The sequence below is a fragment of the Pungitius pungitius genome, chromosome 20 (assembly GCF_949316345.1).
Source record: "Pungitius pungitius chromosome 20, fPunPun2.1, whole genome shotgun sequence".
NCBI lineage: Eukaryota > Metazoa > Chordata > Actinopteri > Perciformes > Gasterosteidae > Pungitius > Pungitius pungitius.
The window spans coordinates 4,274,844-4,291,521 of NC_084919.1; the positions used below are offsets into that span (position 1 = coordinate 4,274,844).

At 46.6% G+C, this 16,678-nt stretch overlaps 1 protein-coding gene across 2 annotated transcripts in view; it reads right to left on the reverse strand.

Moving 5' to 3' along the window:
• Positions 1-16,678, reverse strand: part of rev3l (REV3 like, DNA directed polymerase zeta catalytic subunit) — a 42,515-nt gene that overhangs the window by 20,831 nt on the left and 5,006 nt on the right. For both annotated transcript variants that reach the window (XM_037449215.2, XM_037449214.2), the window contains exons 2-8: positions 6,284-6,473; positions 6,078-6,152; positions 5,469-5,629; positions 4,424-4,565; positions 3,133-3,227; positions 2,473-2,577; positions 1,527-1,611 (exon numbers count right to left, since the gene is read on the reverse strand). In XM_037449215.2, the coding sequence (XP_037305112.2) occupies positions 1,527-1,611; positions 2,473-2,577; positions 3,133-3,227; positions 4,424-4,565; positions 5,469-5,629; positions 6,078-6,152; positions 6,284-6,473 (853 nt within the window). The remainder of the gene's footprint in view (positions 1-1,526; positions 1,612-2,472; positions 2,578-3,132; positions 3,228-4,423; positions 4,566-5,468; positions 5,630-6,077; positions 6,153-6,283; positions 6,474-16,678) is intronic.

Here is a 16,678-nt window from a genome sequence, read left to right on the forward strand (position 1 = left end):
CAGACGGGAGCGAGAAGTGACGCTGCCTTACAGTCGATGAGAGAAGGCCGCTTCTTGAACCAATAAATCAAACCTGGTAAAGGATTTTTATTCATTTACCGAGGTGATGAAGGGATGAAAACCCCAAAAGCAATCATTTATCTACATTTTATTTTTTAAACCAGCTCGCATCTTGCCGCCTTTCTGGCGTCTGAGGCGAGGACGACAGCCGGAGGGATTCTTACTGCAGCCTCATTGTCATTCACAGAGTTTGCTTTGCCGTGTGAGCAAAAGGCTCCAGAGAGCTGGTGTGCACGTGCCGCTGTCTGGCTCTCTCTCTCTTAATTAGTCTGCCAGCTAAAGACTCCAGCGGGCGACGAGGGAGTCGGGCCCGGCAGGCGTCGGGAGATTACCGCAGCGATTAACACATTTCGCCACGAGCCCGCTGCCTTTACTGCCTCCGCTGTGCTGTGACAGTTTTAACGACAGACACAAAAAGAAGAAGAAATACAAGGAGGGCGGGAAGTGTATCCCGTTGATGCATGCTCAATACCCTACATACAAAATATATTCCCCCTTCAAAAATCCATATCCATGCATGAGTGTTAGGAGAAAAATGTTGAGAAATTGTGCACAAGATATTTGTTGGACTTTAGAAAAGACGGAAAAGACATTTGAAATCTCCAGCGAAGCCTGCAATGCCGAGTGAGACCATGACAGCACAGCAGCAACCGCAGCGATGCACAATAGGGAAGGGAAAGGGCTGCATGCGAGTATTAACAGATAGACGGGAGATGGAGACAGTCGGCCTGTGGGAGAGCTGAGAGCCGCCAGCCAGCAAGCTCTGTGTGCGTGTGTGTGTGTGTGTGTGTGTGTGTGTGTTCCATCACTCCACACCGAAAGCCCACACTTCTCCCACACCACGTTGCTCCTCCCTCCTCCAACCCTCCCTCCCTCCCTCCCTTCATCCATCCATCCATCCATCCCCCCCCCCTCACTCCTGTCTGCTATCAGAGGTTACTGAATAGTAGCCATCTGGATTTGATGCACAGAAACAACTGCACTACTGACTGAACTATTATCCATAACACAAAATGCTCCTGTGCATTGTGGGAGCGCGAGGGAGGGATTCCGTCACCTCTCTCCCCTTTCCCCCCCCTTCTTTTTTTCCATGCCACGCCCGTCCCTTCTCAACCCTCTTCGCTACATCTGCTCTAACTTCACTTGCACACCTTGCCCGAGCCCCCTTTGCAGTTGCTCCCCCCCCCCCCTCTTGCTCTGAGGTGACAGATGACACTGACATGACCCTAAAACTGAGGACATTTGAGTCGACACACAAAGCATTAAAGAGAGAGACTCGTGATAAACTTGGTCACACGCTATGGTTCGCTGATGTGACTGGAAGCATCTTGTGCTTATTTATAAAAGCATTGTTTTATGACTTCCAGCTTCTTGCCAGCGACTTTGGCTTTCTTCAACGAAATGGGACTAATATACAACAGAGGCTTTAGAAATCAGAGTTGTCCCCGAAAACAACAGAGACTTACACGTCAAACTCGTTCTCCTTCAGGATCTCCTTAAATCTCTTCATGAAAATCTTCTCACTCTCGGTCAAAGCGACGAACCCACGGTCTAGAAAACAGACAGCTAAATTCAGTCATTGTTGTCAAGTCATTACAAACAATATTACAATTGGGTGTAATCCGACATTCCAGAACTTTAAAGCTGAATGTTTAATGTGCATATTTTGTTTATATATTGTAGAAACTCTAATATTTGCATACCAGGACATTAACATCCTCTCTTTATATCCAGGCCCAGGCCCACACATGTGTAAGCAAACTCGTTACATCATCAACAGCAGATGGGCCTGTGATTATTTATCATCCTGTTGCCACGACAGCTGCCTGTGTTGTTTGCGGTCAGGGGACAACGTTTTTAAGGAAGGTTCCCACTGAGTGAAATGACTGGCAAGTATTTAAAATGGCAGTCGAGATGAGAGCTGGTGGAATTCTCTTAAGAGGAAAGGTGCCTCCTTTCTTATGGGCCTTTGGCATAGGATGCCCTGGACCATCCTTTAGGAAAGGTAAGAAAGTAATGGAGTACCACAGTTCTTTTACATCGTAACATTTAAAACCATATAGGAGAAATTTAAACCATTGTTGTTAGGAGGCATGATTCTGTTTTGGAGTCCTTAAATGAATTCATTTTCTGTTAAAAAATATAAACTTCCACCTGTCTGATTCTCCTAGCGCCAAAGGGTGGCATCTCCCAACATCCCAAATCTTTCCTTGACGTCATAACGCCGTGCACTGAGGTTAAGGAAAAGTGACGAGGTCTTCATTGTTTGGATTATTTAGCCCGCAACCCAACTCACTTTAGAATTGATTTTAAAATGATAATGTCTTACAATGGCACGGAGAGGATGAAAGCAAAGTCAAGAGTTTCTTGAGTCACCGTGTTTTGAACAGTTTCCTCTGCGGATGTGCTCACCTTGGGACTCGGGGGTTTCTATCTGGGAGCCCTGGTCCTTCTCCCGCCTCCTCTGCTTCTCGTCCTCCCAGATGGCCTGCAGGCCCGGGTTTCTGCCGATTTGATCTGCCAACAGAGGGGAGTCACAGTGGGTGAGCTTACAAAACCCAGCAGGCTCCGTTGAAACATTTTTTCAGTTTTTACCCAACAGCAATGACGTTTTTTTATGTCCAGCAGAGCTCATATATCAGAGCGACACCAATTTAAAATAAATTGTAATGCTGCTGAAAAAAAGTCCCTAAATCCTGAGTTTTAGGCCCAATATGCAGGGAGACAAACACAAGCAATAGCTGCTTTGTCGGATTAAAATAAAGCCATCTTGCTTATGGCTTTTGTTTAGTCCCACAGAATATCACTCTGTTCTGCACCCCCCCCCCCCTCTGCTTTCCTGTGACAGAAGGTGTTGGGTTGGCTCTGCGGTGTTTATTATGTTCAGTGCCGCCAATTGATTACGATGTATGAAGTGCTGCGAGCAGCTAGGTTCTGTCGGTCACTACAGCCAAATGTGTGTCATTTTGAGCACCGACGATTCAGCTTCCGCCATCGCACCCCCCCGGCCTCAGTCCTACAACTACGTCCGAGTGGCCCAGAATGCTGCGTGGGGGCCTCGGCGGGTCTTACTCTCTATTTCCAGGCGGTTGAGGACGTCTACAGCCACAGCATCGACCTCCAGCTCACAGGTGCTCTGCTTCTCCACCTCATCCAGAACTAGAGAGCTGCGAAAGGGACAGGAAACAAAACTTATGCCCAAGTGATCATGTTATTCTTTCAGTCAGGGAGGTCATTTCAGGGCGTCCTTCCACCCCTTGTATAATGGCAGGGGAAACACTGAAGTTGGACCTTTGTGACTTTATTTATTTTTATCGGGCAATATTTCATTTTAGAGGCACGAAAAGCTAAACGACGATGGGGTAATTAAAGTGTGATTATTGTTATTGATTTTGATAATTAATCATTTTAAAAAAGGATTAGAGAGCCTGAAAAGTTAATGTTGTGGCCGTGAGGGCAAAAGTGCCATAATTTTTTGTGCCCGGATTCTGAGGCTGCTCTCACTCTAGATGTTCAGTCCTGACTGGAAGAAGCGCAATACACACTAATGTAAAGCTCAGAAACGGACCCCAAAACTGATGAAACATAATCAGTCAATATGAAAAAAGTAGAATAGAAACAAGCTGGTTTTATTATAAAATAGTTTAGACACAACATTTTAAAGTTGAAGTGGTGTCTCTAGCTGAAAGATTGAAAGTTGAAGAAGTTTGAGAGGATTTGAAAATGAACTCCGTTGGAAAACCATGTTAAAAAAGGTGATGTTTTTAATTTATATAAATTCAATTTTAAGAGCTAGAAAGCTGAAAAGTCCTAGCTGGAAAGCCAGAAAGGAGCTGTGCATTTTAATATTCAAACAGTTAATAGCTGAAAGTGTGAAGAAGTTAAAAAGGGGCCACGGAGGAAATAGAAGATGTTGAATAAAGATTCACTGAACAATTCTTGGACAATAACGCTTAACAACAAATTTAAAGAAAGATGGAGATACTTGCTGTAGCTCCACGCAAAAGCTATAGATCGGACAAGTTTGCGCGATTACAACTTTGAGTCACTTTGACTTTAGCAGACTCTTGCGTTCTGCCTCCTGTGATGATGGCAAAAGCTGGGATTTATTCATCTCTAACTTGGCCTAAATTACATGTAGAATACATCTTGAAATGTTCTGTGGCGTAAGAAGAACGAGAACGTTTTGTAGGGATGTCAGGGACGTGAACCACACCGAAAACCAACCATCCATCTGACAAAGGCAGAAACGGGGCGACCGAAGAGAGAGATGTCTCTCGAAGGGCCCGGGGACCTTAAATGTAGAGAAATCCACTCACAGTAAGAGAGCTAATGCGACAGAAGCCGTGCAGGCGGGACTCACCAGGGTATGGCGTTCTCCTCCCAGCGGACAAATGTAGCCCCCAGGGTGCTGTCGTTGAGCTTGGAGGTGCAGGGGCTCTTCCAGGGGCTGATGCTGGGAATGCCGCTGGGAATTGGCCTGTCTGGGGCCACCGCTGCATCTCCTGCAAAACGCCGAGTACACGGTGCTGTGAGCGGCGGCAGATCTCCCGTTTGTGTGTGACGAGGCGGCAGCTCAAGGTTTTTACACACGGGTGAATATTCAACACACGCTGTACGTTCATGTGGCCAATACGAGTGGGAAGCCAGGTGAGATCAGTTGGAAAATGAGAAAAATGCCTCAGAGCCGATGGAGAAAAATCACGAAAGGCCGGACCTCAAAATGACTGACAAATCAAATTCTGCTTGGCTGCCGCCGTGTTGGGAACTGTAGAGAGGCAACAGGAGGGCTGTCATTCATGTCTTTCATGAGGAGAACTTGGTATTTTTATGCCCATAACCACTGCAGATGTCAATTAGAAGGAAGGAAGGAACCCTCGGACATATTAACTATGATGCCAGTTTGTCGGATCTGAAAAAGCCCAATGCATTAAAGTACAGTTCGATATGTCGAGATAACCGGTGGTGGCCCGGGGCGGGCCTGGCTACACCTTTTTTATTATATTAAAAATACACAAATATTAACTATATGTAAAATATACATTTTGGGGCAATGTAGGGCTGGTCCCAGGCGGCGCTCTCATCACGGCTAGTCTCCCGGGGCGCCGCTTTGACGGCAAGCACAAGCACTATTCTTCCTAGCAGACCCAACCCAAACTCAAATACCTCCCACGACCCGTTTAAGAGAAGGACTTTTGGCAGAAGCCCTTTTTACCAGCTCAAACCATTTTATCAGCCTTCCACTTTATCCCAGATTAACTTTCTTTTAGGTTTGAGCCGGGGGGGGGGGGAGCAGGAAATGTAAACAGGTGTACCCATTATTCGGGTGTTTCAGCTCCTCTGTGGCACGCTGCATTGATACCATTGATTGCATCAGCGGTGAATGAGGTGGATCTTTGGTTCCTTACCTTTGCTCGGGCCCCTGCGGAACTTTACGGCCCCCAAGTTAACCAGGTTCATGCCGTACAGATTGTAGTCGATGAAGAGCTGCAGCAGGTAAGGGATGTGGCCTTCGTGAGGCTGGTAGATCTTATTCATCACTGCTCCGCTTTGCAACAGCTCGCACACCCTGCAACACAAAGTTACTCTGTAATGAGAGATATACAGGGGCTAACTTATTAAAGACAAGTCAGGTATGACTTAAACATTGCTGCTTTTCTTTTAATTAAAATAAATGCTTTTGACATTTAAAACCGTGGAGGGCTTCATTAAAATCCCTCTTGAATGCCCAGACAGGGAACCCTCCTGGATCACAGAAAAGCACCAGAGCTTTTCTGTGGTCGGCAGAGCTGCTCTGTGTGGATGTTTAAGGTCTGTCTGCTCCATGGTCTCCCTTTAAAGTTCAGACCTCTGTGCTGATCGGAGACCAGTGCCTGAAGTGGCCACTCCGAATCTTCTCTTTTGACCTTCCTTCTGGTCTACATCGTTCACCCTTCTACTTCCCTTTTTGCCTCCCTAAATCTCTAACCTGGTCGCTTATCTTCTCTTCCAATTTAATCTTCAAACGCCAACCTTACCTTTTGACCATCTGAGGATTATACAGATAGATCTTCATAAAGTGCTTCTCCTTAGCGTGGTAACCATAGAAAGGCCTGAAAGAGACAAGAGATGGGCACATATGTAAATCTGGAGCATACAGTAATTTAGGGATGTCATCCTTTCATATTGAGTGAAATGCCTTCCTGGTTGTGTTGGCAAGAGCAGAAAATCACGAGTCACGTACATGCCAGAAACCAGCACCACCTTGAAGACGTGCTGGGCGCCGGAGGCAGGGTTTCCTATGGCGGCGTTGAGGGCCCGGTCAATGCTGAAGGCCACCTGCCGCAGGTAGCGCTCCGGCTGCTGGCTGTGGCCATCGTACGGCACGTAGATGTAGGGGAACACGCCATGGAGGTGGAGACAGGTCTTCTGGCCTGTAACACAACAAATCCATTGAACCTGCGGCTCGATTGGATTTAATTCGTCTACTTCCCAGGGTCCCACTTTTTTCTAATTGCTGGGCTGCTGCGATCAAATGATAAAAAGACGCATCATTCAAGGAGAATGGATAAGAGTTCAACAGTCACTGTGACTACGGCCACTTGGTTTGTGAACTACCATTCTGAGGCCTCGGGTTTGGCACTTGTTGTTTTTTTGGAACCAGAGGTGTCAGGATTTGGTGGAGCAATGAACAACTGGATAAAAAAAAAGGCATTTTAAGAGACCAAAACATTATTAAATAATTCACTTTTGCAACTATTACAAATATTTCCTTAATGAATAAATCATGAGTAGTAGTATTTTTGCTTGACAAATCCAGCCTTAGCATGACGCAGATGACATTACATGTTTTTTTTAGCGTGCCCCGACGTGAGATTTTGGCTTTGTATTAAAACCACACACACACAAAAACATAAAAAACAGAACCCCCCCCCATCTCATCGTTCACTCTGCAGTATGATCTCATTTTGTCTCCGTACAGTCCATCGCCTTACACTGCTACTGTGCTACAACATGCAGGTTTTTTAGAATCTAAGAGGCAACTTTGCTAGACTTCATCGGTGGATTACCACGCAGTAAATTAGCTCACTCAAAAGACACATTTAAAGCACAGGTCAGAAGGACCCCAAAAAAGGATTGATGGAGGGTTTCTATACTGCCGACTAGGGCTGCACGGTATGGCCAAAAATCCATCTTACGGTATTAAACATTCTGACGGTATCCCGGAATATCACGGTATTGCTTTTTCAAATAAACACATTAATTCATTGACCCCGAAAAAAGGCCGTGGCTACCCGAACAGCTGTCCGCTGGCCAACTGGCTCACAACTGGCCGAGCGAGTTGTTAGCGAGTTAGCTTGTTAGCGTGTTAGCTTGTTTTGGCTGCTAGTGCCAGTTGTGGTGTTTTCCCCTGTCAAATAGTTTGTTGTGGGTTATTCATTGTTGTTATAAAGTTTTAACCCTGACTCAATCTCAACACACATAAGACCGCCGGGCGCTCTGTGATGACGTGTAAAAATAAAATCACGTGTGCATAGGGTCCAGTAAACCACTGCACCCTCCCACACAGACCTTCCGACCAATCGCTGTAAGGCTCCGGGAACCAGATGGATGAGTGGGAGCCGCCCATTAGCTGAATAACCAGAGAGAGCGAGAGGGTGGATTTAGGTCTCGAGCGGTGTAACGTGACGTGAGGTCAGCCGGCGCTGAGAAAATGAGAGGGATGCAATATTTATGACAGAAGCGGCGTGATGTCATCACTCCCACGACACCCCCACACTGCTCAAAGCCATCTAAGGTGAGGTTGAGCTGCAGGCGGCGCGCTCCCATTCATCATCGGCCTGAGCCGGCGCTGGATGCTGCCAGAGGTTTAATGGGATATAACTAAAGGGCAGTGTAAAAAATAAAATTGAAGACAGTATCAAAGACTCTCCGACCAGTGACTGCTAGACAGGGGGAGACGCGTCTTCCACCCAAACCCTCATCGCCTTTAGCAGGGTTTCGGGAGATGCATGTGTGTGCACACACACACACATGCATACACACACCCCTTGGCAATTCTCCATCCTCTATTACATCAACCCTTCACTTAAAAAATTGTTCTTCAGTCAGTCTTCATGATTTTTTTAATGTTAATTGATAACAAATAATGAGCAGATTATGGTATTGCAACCAGTGACACACAAAGGAACTCATAGGATCAATAGGTTCTCCGTCCAACCTGGATCATGTGTGTTTGTGCTTCAAGATGAACAATGCCACCATGTGCATAGGCCAAAATGCTAGCAGCCAATCCGGCGGTGTACGCACACACACACACACACACACACACACACTGATGTGCGCTTCGTCTGCAGTTGCTAGGCAACAGCAAAGCAAAAGCCCCCTGACGGACAGCGGGGGGAGATAAACAAGTTATTCTTTCTGCCAAGCTGGTCAGACTACAGCGAGAGAGGGAGGGACAGACAGTAAAAGAAAGAAGAATAATTATGATGAGAGTGAAAGTGAGTAGGTCTGCACGAGATGGAGAACGTGGGGGAGGGGAAGGACTAAAATACGGAGTGGCGAGTAATGCCGACAGTGTGTGCAGCCTAGTCGTGAGGGGACGACGTCGTAGTGTCTGCCGAGATGGAGTCACACTGAGGAGGACTGGGGCGGGGGGGAATAGAGCGCTGCAGGAAGGAGTCCTAAACCTGCATGAGTCAGCATTTTTACATGTGTCGCTTATAGGTTAAATGCCTGAAATAAGGTCTGTGTTAAAGTCTAGCTTAAGAGACTTCAACTAACCCGACGCCCCACTAAAACGTTCCACGATAGCGACAACACCTCCATGGGATCCATTTTTCAATTAAGTCGGAATTTGTGGTCTTCTACAGACAAAAAAAAGACGCAGTTCTGCATCGACACAAGTGCAAATATCTCGCTGTAGGTGGGGACGTGGCGCTAGGGAAAACACTATTAAATCTTAAGAAATGATCAACATCATGACAAAAACATGACGTTACTACTAGTTTGACTGATCCCAATTCAGTGCATGTTAACTAGCAGGGCTATGATTAATCAAACAGATATTTCCTTTATGGTTTATTTATTGTTTAACAGCAAATTATCCCATTTGAGAAGTTGAAACCATCTTTCGCTTGCTAAATGACAATGATGTATTTTGGGCTCTCTATACCTCTGGTTGCTTTCCTCGCTGGTCCCCTCCCACATGTGCAGTTTTCCTGTCTGACTCACTACTGGGGGATTTGTGAATGAGAACCCCCCCCCCCCCCCCCCCCCCCCATCCCCCTCACACTCTCCCTCATTGTCTGCAGGCAGCTCCAGCAGACTCAGCAGCAGCCCCACAACACCACTGGTTCAGTAAGGCCGTGCAGTAAATGTCAACACCACCCGGCGGGCGAGTTCTCTGCCACGTGGCCACGCAGAGCGCTGCGAACCTGTCGGTGGCCTCGACAGGTAGACGCCGACGTGCAGCCATGAACTGAAGCACGTGGGGAAGCCGGCCTTCCTCGTCCCGTTCTTTGCATACAATTTGAAACCAGTAGAGGTGACGGTGAGTCACTTCGGCGTCCACACTAATAAACCCCCCGCCCCCCCCCCCCCCTCTCTTGGTTTATGAAACTCATTCAGGTGCGGGACCTAGATGACGACCCTCGTTTCGTCCTCCCAGGGGGCTGCTTCCTGCCAGTTAGACACGGCGGCGGGGGGTGGGGGGGGACTCAGGGTGCATGTCTGTAGTTTGCCGGGCGCCAGCTGGTCTACAAATGTGCGTCCTGTGGTAGTGCTTACATCTCTTTTGGCGTCCATATTTATGTTGTAGCAACCTTCTAGGCTGCAGCCTGGAGACCTGTGACACATGCTGGTGATTAATTCACCAACTAATTATGTCGGCTGATTAGACATCATCTCAGGACCGTGTGGAGACCGGCCGTGACGGCATTTCTATTCCAATAAGGGACAAATTACAGCTCTATCACTCCTATAAGTACATGGAGTTCATTTGAGCATGGCTCCACTTCTTCAACTCAAGCAGAAGTCCAACCAACCAGGTTAGGTTACCTGTTTGGGGTGGGGGTGGGGGGGGGGGGGACACAAAGCACAGTTCCCTCTCGGTCGAGACTAATGAGTCAGTGCAGGCCGCCATCCTGGTAACTCTTTCCTTGGCAGTTTACACGGTCAGCCGCTACGCCTGGTAGCCGGCCGGGGCTTTCAAAAAAAGTCAGTACGGTCTGGGGTCCCGACTGAGGCAGAATCTATTTTTACACCTCATCGCTGAGCGCGCAGCGGTCGGAGCTTCTCTTATTACGTGTATGGAGATCGAGTCATGGTTGTGAACTTTATAAAAAATAAAAATGAATAACCCTCGACAAACACTATTTCACAGGGTAAAACACCACGCCGCAACAGCTTGTGACAAACAATTTATAACACTAATTAATTTTAATTTCATAAAATGCCCCCTCTGGACTACATGTTGTGTACAGATCGTCCGCTATCACAACAAGAAAACACGGCAAAAGAGCAACAAGGAGAGAGAGCAGTTGTGCCCAGGAGAGGAGCTGTGTGCTGTTTGGGGGGGGTTTCGAAAAAAGTCCACGCAAGTTAACATTAGATCAGAAAACGATTTATTGCAAAGTTGGTCAAGCCGCGGCTAATGACGGCGAATAGCTGATCAGTTTGGCATCAATAAATTATGGCTTTACCCTTCATATACCCGGATACCATCTGAAAATACCATGAAAGCTTTCGGCCATACCGCCAAGCCCTAAGTCACTAACCCAAGAGTAGAACACAGACAATTCCTTAAATGGTTGCACTGATCAGGGATCAGATCAGCACCACAGCAGTTTATTGCTCTAAAGTTGCCGGAGGATCACTCCCTCTCTGACGAGGAGGAGTCACATGGTCAATTTAGCGGCTTTAACCTCATGGGGAACTAATGCTGCAGGTAGCCGCCTCCACCTTTTAAAACAACTCACTTTAATGACTCACACCAGCTACACACGTGTCACGGGATACCCAAGCCCGCTCGCCCTCCCGGCTAATACTGTGCGTTCAAAGCTCTGTTGACATAAAAAGTAAAAAAGTATTGGGTGAAGGTGGTCTTCACAGCAATGTGAAAAATATATAATATTTATATAATAATAATAAATGTGTAGTTGATTTTGTGCCGAAACGTTTGGTATTTTGGTGGGAAAAACATCGTCAAGCCAATGTTTTGTTTTGTTTATTCATTTTTGTGGCATTTTTGCTTTCAAAGGGGACAGCCAATGGTGTAAATATGAGGCGAGAGAGGAGGAACTCTAGGAAATCGGAAGATTCCCTGGGAAAAAGTGTGATTACAGTCAATTCCACGGAGAAATAAGTAATCCGCGCCGTGAGACCAGTCTAACCGTAACTCCTCGGCTGGGGGGGGGGGGGAGGGGGGTAGCAGCGCCGGCGCCGATCGTGGCTTTGGGACACATCCACACAATGAGTCACGTTCCAGTGAGAGCAGAATTACTGTAATGAGGAGTGGGAAAAGAGGACAGTTACAACCCACTAAATCACACTCTTTCTAATGGATTCGCTCTAATCATCCTCTTCCTAAATTAACTAACCCAGAGAAGAGAGGGGGCGCAGATGAGCCGTCGACCATGACGGCCGATTGTCGAACCCGCCGCTGTGTGTGTGTGTCTCGCCACCTGGGTGGAGGAGTTGCGCTGCTGCATGACTTTGCGGCGGTGTCCGCAACACACGTCAAACTCAGGATTGATCAGGATTTTTTTCATCATTAACTTTACTCCCTCCCCCCCCAATGAATTTGCTTCTTTCATCCTGGTCGGAGTTTGTTTACATGCCGCCGCCGGGCAGCATGCAGGAGGCCCAGCGGACCAACCCGGACAAACCTCAGCCATGAACTTCCTAAGTACAAACAGTTTATGAAATGCTCTACATGAGAATATAAGTGTTTGCATTGGACGTATTTAGGCCAGAGAATTGGCTATTTGGCCATGGAATTAACCTTATCCCGTTTAAATGAACGAATGACTGGAACTATGTAATCAATAAAGTAATGACAATATTGTAAATTGTAATTTTGAAACTGTAATCAATAGAATAAGACAAAATGCGTGCATGTAATACTTGATAACACCACAACTGGTATTGACTGAGAGACATTGTGAGTTACATTGACCCCACTAGGAGACACGGTCTTGATCTAATCTGTATAAATACCTGTAGGCACCCATTGTTCTAGAGCCCATTGACTCACGGTGGGGATTCAATGCCCTGTGGCCTGCTGATTGCTCCTCAACTGAGATGTTCTTTTTAACACAACACCTTTTCTTTTATTAAATACTTTGGATCTTAACTGTTCAATTCAAGACGTCTTCTGTCCGTCCTGAGTTTCTTGATTTTTGAACATGGTTAACAGCCACATCTTTATTTGGGTACAATACAATTAGTTGAGACTGCAGTTGACTGGATGCAGAAGACAGCGTTCTGCAAAATAGTCTCGCTGTTTGACATTGCTTATCATAAACACGAAAAACTACAAAGAAATAAAAATAAAAATGAATGAGTCTGATTTATGTTTGGTTGGTTTTGGTTAAAAACACTTTAAACCTGTAGACAACTGTCTTATAACTGCCATATGATGACACTTGCATTTAGAGGAAACCCAAATAAGTCTTATTTATTATTTTAGTCTTAATGTTATTTTTAACAAGTTCCAAAAATGCCCCCAATTTCTTATCAAATGCCCATAGTTTTCAGTCAGTTTTTCCCCCTAAATAATACGTAGATTTCCTACCCTGCTTCACCTCGACTTTGCACTGTGTACTCGGCACGAGAAGCATGACTCTCCATCGCAGAATCGCGCCGTTATTCATTTTGGTGAAACCGTGCAATCAATATTCTGGGGTCATCGGCAAAGAGATGGAAAGCAGTTGGTTCAGGGAGGATCACAGATAGCTTGCTGTAAAGAAGCAAAGATAAAAAGAGAGATGCCAGGAGAGGAGAAAAAGCAAAGGAGCGAGAGGGAGGCTACAAAGAGGGAGGAGAGCTAAAAAGGAGCAGTACTTCCAGTGAATAGTGTAATTAGCAGGCTGTGAGTTTAAAGTAAGAACCCTGTGAACTAGGACGGGGGGGGGGGGGGGCGGGGGGGGGTTTGGCCTGCACACTGGGCAAGACCATGGGGAGCATCAGGAAGAGGAGAGAGGGAAAACGTATATCGTCTTGCAGCAAAGCGTGAGGATACGATACGAGACAGCGGCGAAGGGAGAGGACGTGAGAGCAGTGCAGACGCGGCGAGGTGTAGTGGGACCGTAGTGCTGAGAGGAGTTCAATTCAATTAAGCTCCATGAGCATGCAAAACCTATGCAAGAGAGGAGGGGCGTTAGCGCTGTGCTCATACCGGTGTTACGCCATCACAACCGACGTTGCTCTCATTGTGACGTCGCTCGGGTGCTTAGTTGTTGTTGTTTGTTGACTATATAAGAAGAAGGTTTTCATCGTGGTCGCGGCCTTTTGGTACAAAAAGCCTCCATCAGATGCACTTGTGGGAAGAAAGAGGGTTCAGTTTGTCAGCCGTCAGCAGGCAGCAGAATAAACCCTGGACCCCCCCCCCAAGCCCCCTCAAAGCCCCACAAAAGAAAAAGAACTGTCCACTACTTGAATCCCTCGCTATTTGTTCCCACTGATGACGGCCACCAAGTTAAGGTTCACGCATGGGAGATTAAGGAAAAGGTGGGTGCAAAAGGACGAGAGGGTGTGTATGTGTTTGGGGGAGGGGGGGTCAAAAAGGGTGAGGGCAAAGAACAAACTTGCTCCGGTTGTAAACACTTTCTCTCGCTCTCTCCGCTTGCTATACGGCATTTAACTGGGAGGCCGTCCTGGACAATGTGAGGGCATGGGACAGTGAGGAGGAGGAGGAGGAGGAGGAGGAGGAGGTGGGACAGGGGTGACGAGGTGAGATGAAAGGAAACACTGCTGTGAATCGTGGGGGGGAAAAAAAAAAAAAAAAATGAAAACCATGAAACTGGAACGGAATGTTGAGGAAAACAAACTGAATGTGGGAGACCGGAGAGGAGGGAGGCCGAGAAGCGCCAGAGACACGCAGAGGCAGGACATGTGACCTGCAGAGTGCAGCAACTTACACACTGACAACAGTTTAGCATCCTGTCATCCGTTCTTTGTCTTTCTATAATCTGGGTCATGCCCAAGCAGAGGTGGTTTGACGCAATAACATTATTCAATTCATTTTATTTTTCTATAGCCCAAAATCGCGAATTACAAATCTGCCTCAGAGGGCTGTACAGTCTGCACAGATGCAACATCCTCACATCGGCACAGGAAAAACTCCCCAAAAAATTGAAAAACCCTTCCATGGGGAATAAAAGTCAGAGGGATGGACAGACTGCAATGGATGCCGTTATTGGTGAGTGTATTAAGCCATTTACAATCCTCATCAAAAGGTGCGTTCGTTTTGGCATTCATTATTGTTACGCTGGTCATTTACATGAGTGCTGGCGCACTTATTCATATCAGCGGTAATGCGTAGAGAACATTGAGAAGAAAGTCAGGAAAAAAAAGAAGAAGAAAAAAACGAGGACATGCCACGACGGATTTCATAAGGAGCGTGAGGAGCAACTGGATGGAGCCGAAGCTCCTGCATCGGCTAAAGAGGATGCTGCATGCGGTCGAGGGGGGGGGGCGAGGTCTCTGCAAACAGAGGGCCGAGGGAGAGAGAACCGAGCATATCTAAATGGAATGAAAAGGTTTTTTAAGGTGGTAAATATCTATAAAAAACGGTTTAAAGACGACAGGAGGAGCTCATCAAGGACAACAACAACAACAACAACCCCCTCAGCCACAAACACAGGCTTGTTTCTATTTGCGCCTGCAAATGCTATTTTTTAGAGATATTTTTTAGAGCTGGGTTTCTGGCCTATCCTCCCTCCTCTTGTTAATAAGCCTCCCCTCGAAACTCACTGCTACCGAATTAAAAATGTAGTAAAAAAAATAAAATGCCAAAGCATATTCATCTCACCGTATTGACCTTTAATCTGTGAAATGGGATCGCTATAATAATATTTCCGATGACTGAATATTTTCGATTGGTCTAAGTGTGGGAAACACTGCATTTGAAAGCTCTCTGGACCAAAACTCTAAGAGAAAAAACCACCAAACACACCAAAGCAACACATGACATGAGTAGTTACCCAGAGAGCTTAGCTTTTGGGGGCTTAGTCAAGGGTCGACTGGGGCACAACAGAGTCAGGAACCGTATTCCTAATGGCCCTCAGCTCTGCGTCTGCTACAAGGCCCCCAAGCCCCCCGTTTTTTGGAAACCGTTAGAAGGTTCAGTTGCTCCCTTCCTGTGAGGGGGGTCAAACGCTGAGCCAGATGCCTCAGTCATTATTACACATGCTGGCTGTGTCCATCAAAACAAACTACGCTGTCATTCTGGCTATGGTTCGACTGGCGGGAAAAGTGGACACTGTGTGGTTTATATCATTGTGTTTGTAGTCAAAAGTATAACTTAAGACAACATGTCGTAGCAGCTGGTACCTGTAACCAGAAGTAGGACCTGCAGAGGCAACTATAGGGGAACAACGCATTCATCAGAAAGCACATGCTCAAGTATTCCTGTAGTAGCAGCAAGCAGTGCTGCGCCACCCTGATTTACAGATACACCCCATGTCACGCTAGCACACGTGTACAGTCACCACCAGAATGTTATGGAATACTATTCACACAGGGAAGATTTTAATATGGTTTCCCTTTGCAGATCCCACGCCAGTAGAGTTACTATAGCGGGTCGACGGGCTGCACTTCGTCCATACGTTCATCCAACGTTTTTGTTTTGCTTTGATAGTAGTAGAGTAGAGTATAGTCGAGTAATAGGTACAACATTGAATGTGCTGCTGAAAACCCTCCCCCACTGTGTGCAGGTCGTCATTGCTGGTTTGGCTTTTTTCTTGTGTGACAAAAATACTTGTCTTGATGCAACATTATGAACAGCAGTTGTAATTATATTTAAGACGTATTTTAAATTCCTCTTTGAAACCCAGTAAAAAAGAAGAAGGGAGGAAACAAAAATCATCTGCATCTGGCATATCTGCATTTGGTATCAGAGGCAAAAAACATGATCGGGGCGTCTAATTTATATTTGCTTTTTTTCCCCCCCACAGGCTGATCGCTATGACTCAAAAGCATGCAAATCCACCACCAACCCACATTAGTAAATGCGTGTGTGTGTGTGTGTGTGCGTGGCTACCTACTAACTCAATAACAACGCTACAGTCTGGTGACAGCAATGAATCTGACATCTAGGAGTCTAGCCAACGTTTCCCCACATCAAGTCTCTCTCTCTTTCTTTTGCAAAGCAGAGAATGTTGAACTCTGTTAAAATAAAGACACGGGGTGTGGGGGTCACTTGATGCACCTGGCGGTGACAGCAAACGCATTGGGGACGAGGACTGCTGCAGTGTCAGGCTTGGTCGCGCCTTTGGATACCCAGCAAAGAGCCTGAGGGAGCGATTACAGCCATCAATCACACCGGCTGCAGCAGCAGCAGCAGCAAGGACATTGAGGCAGCTGCTATGAACTCACGGCTCTTTCGAGACAAAAGGAAGCTGGTGCTGGCTTC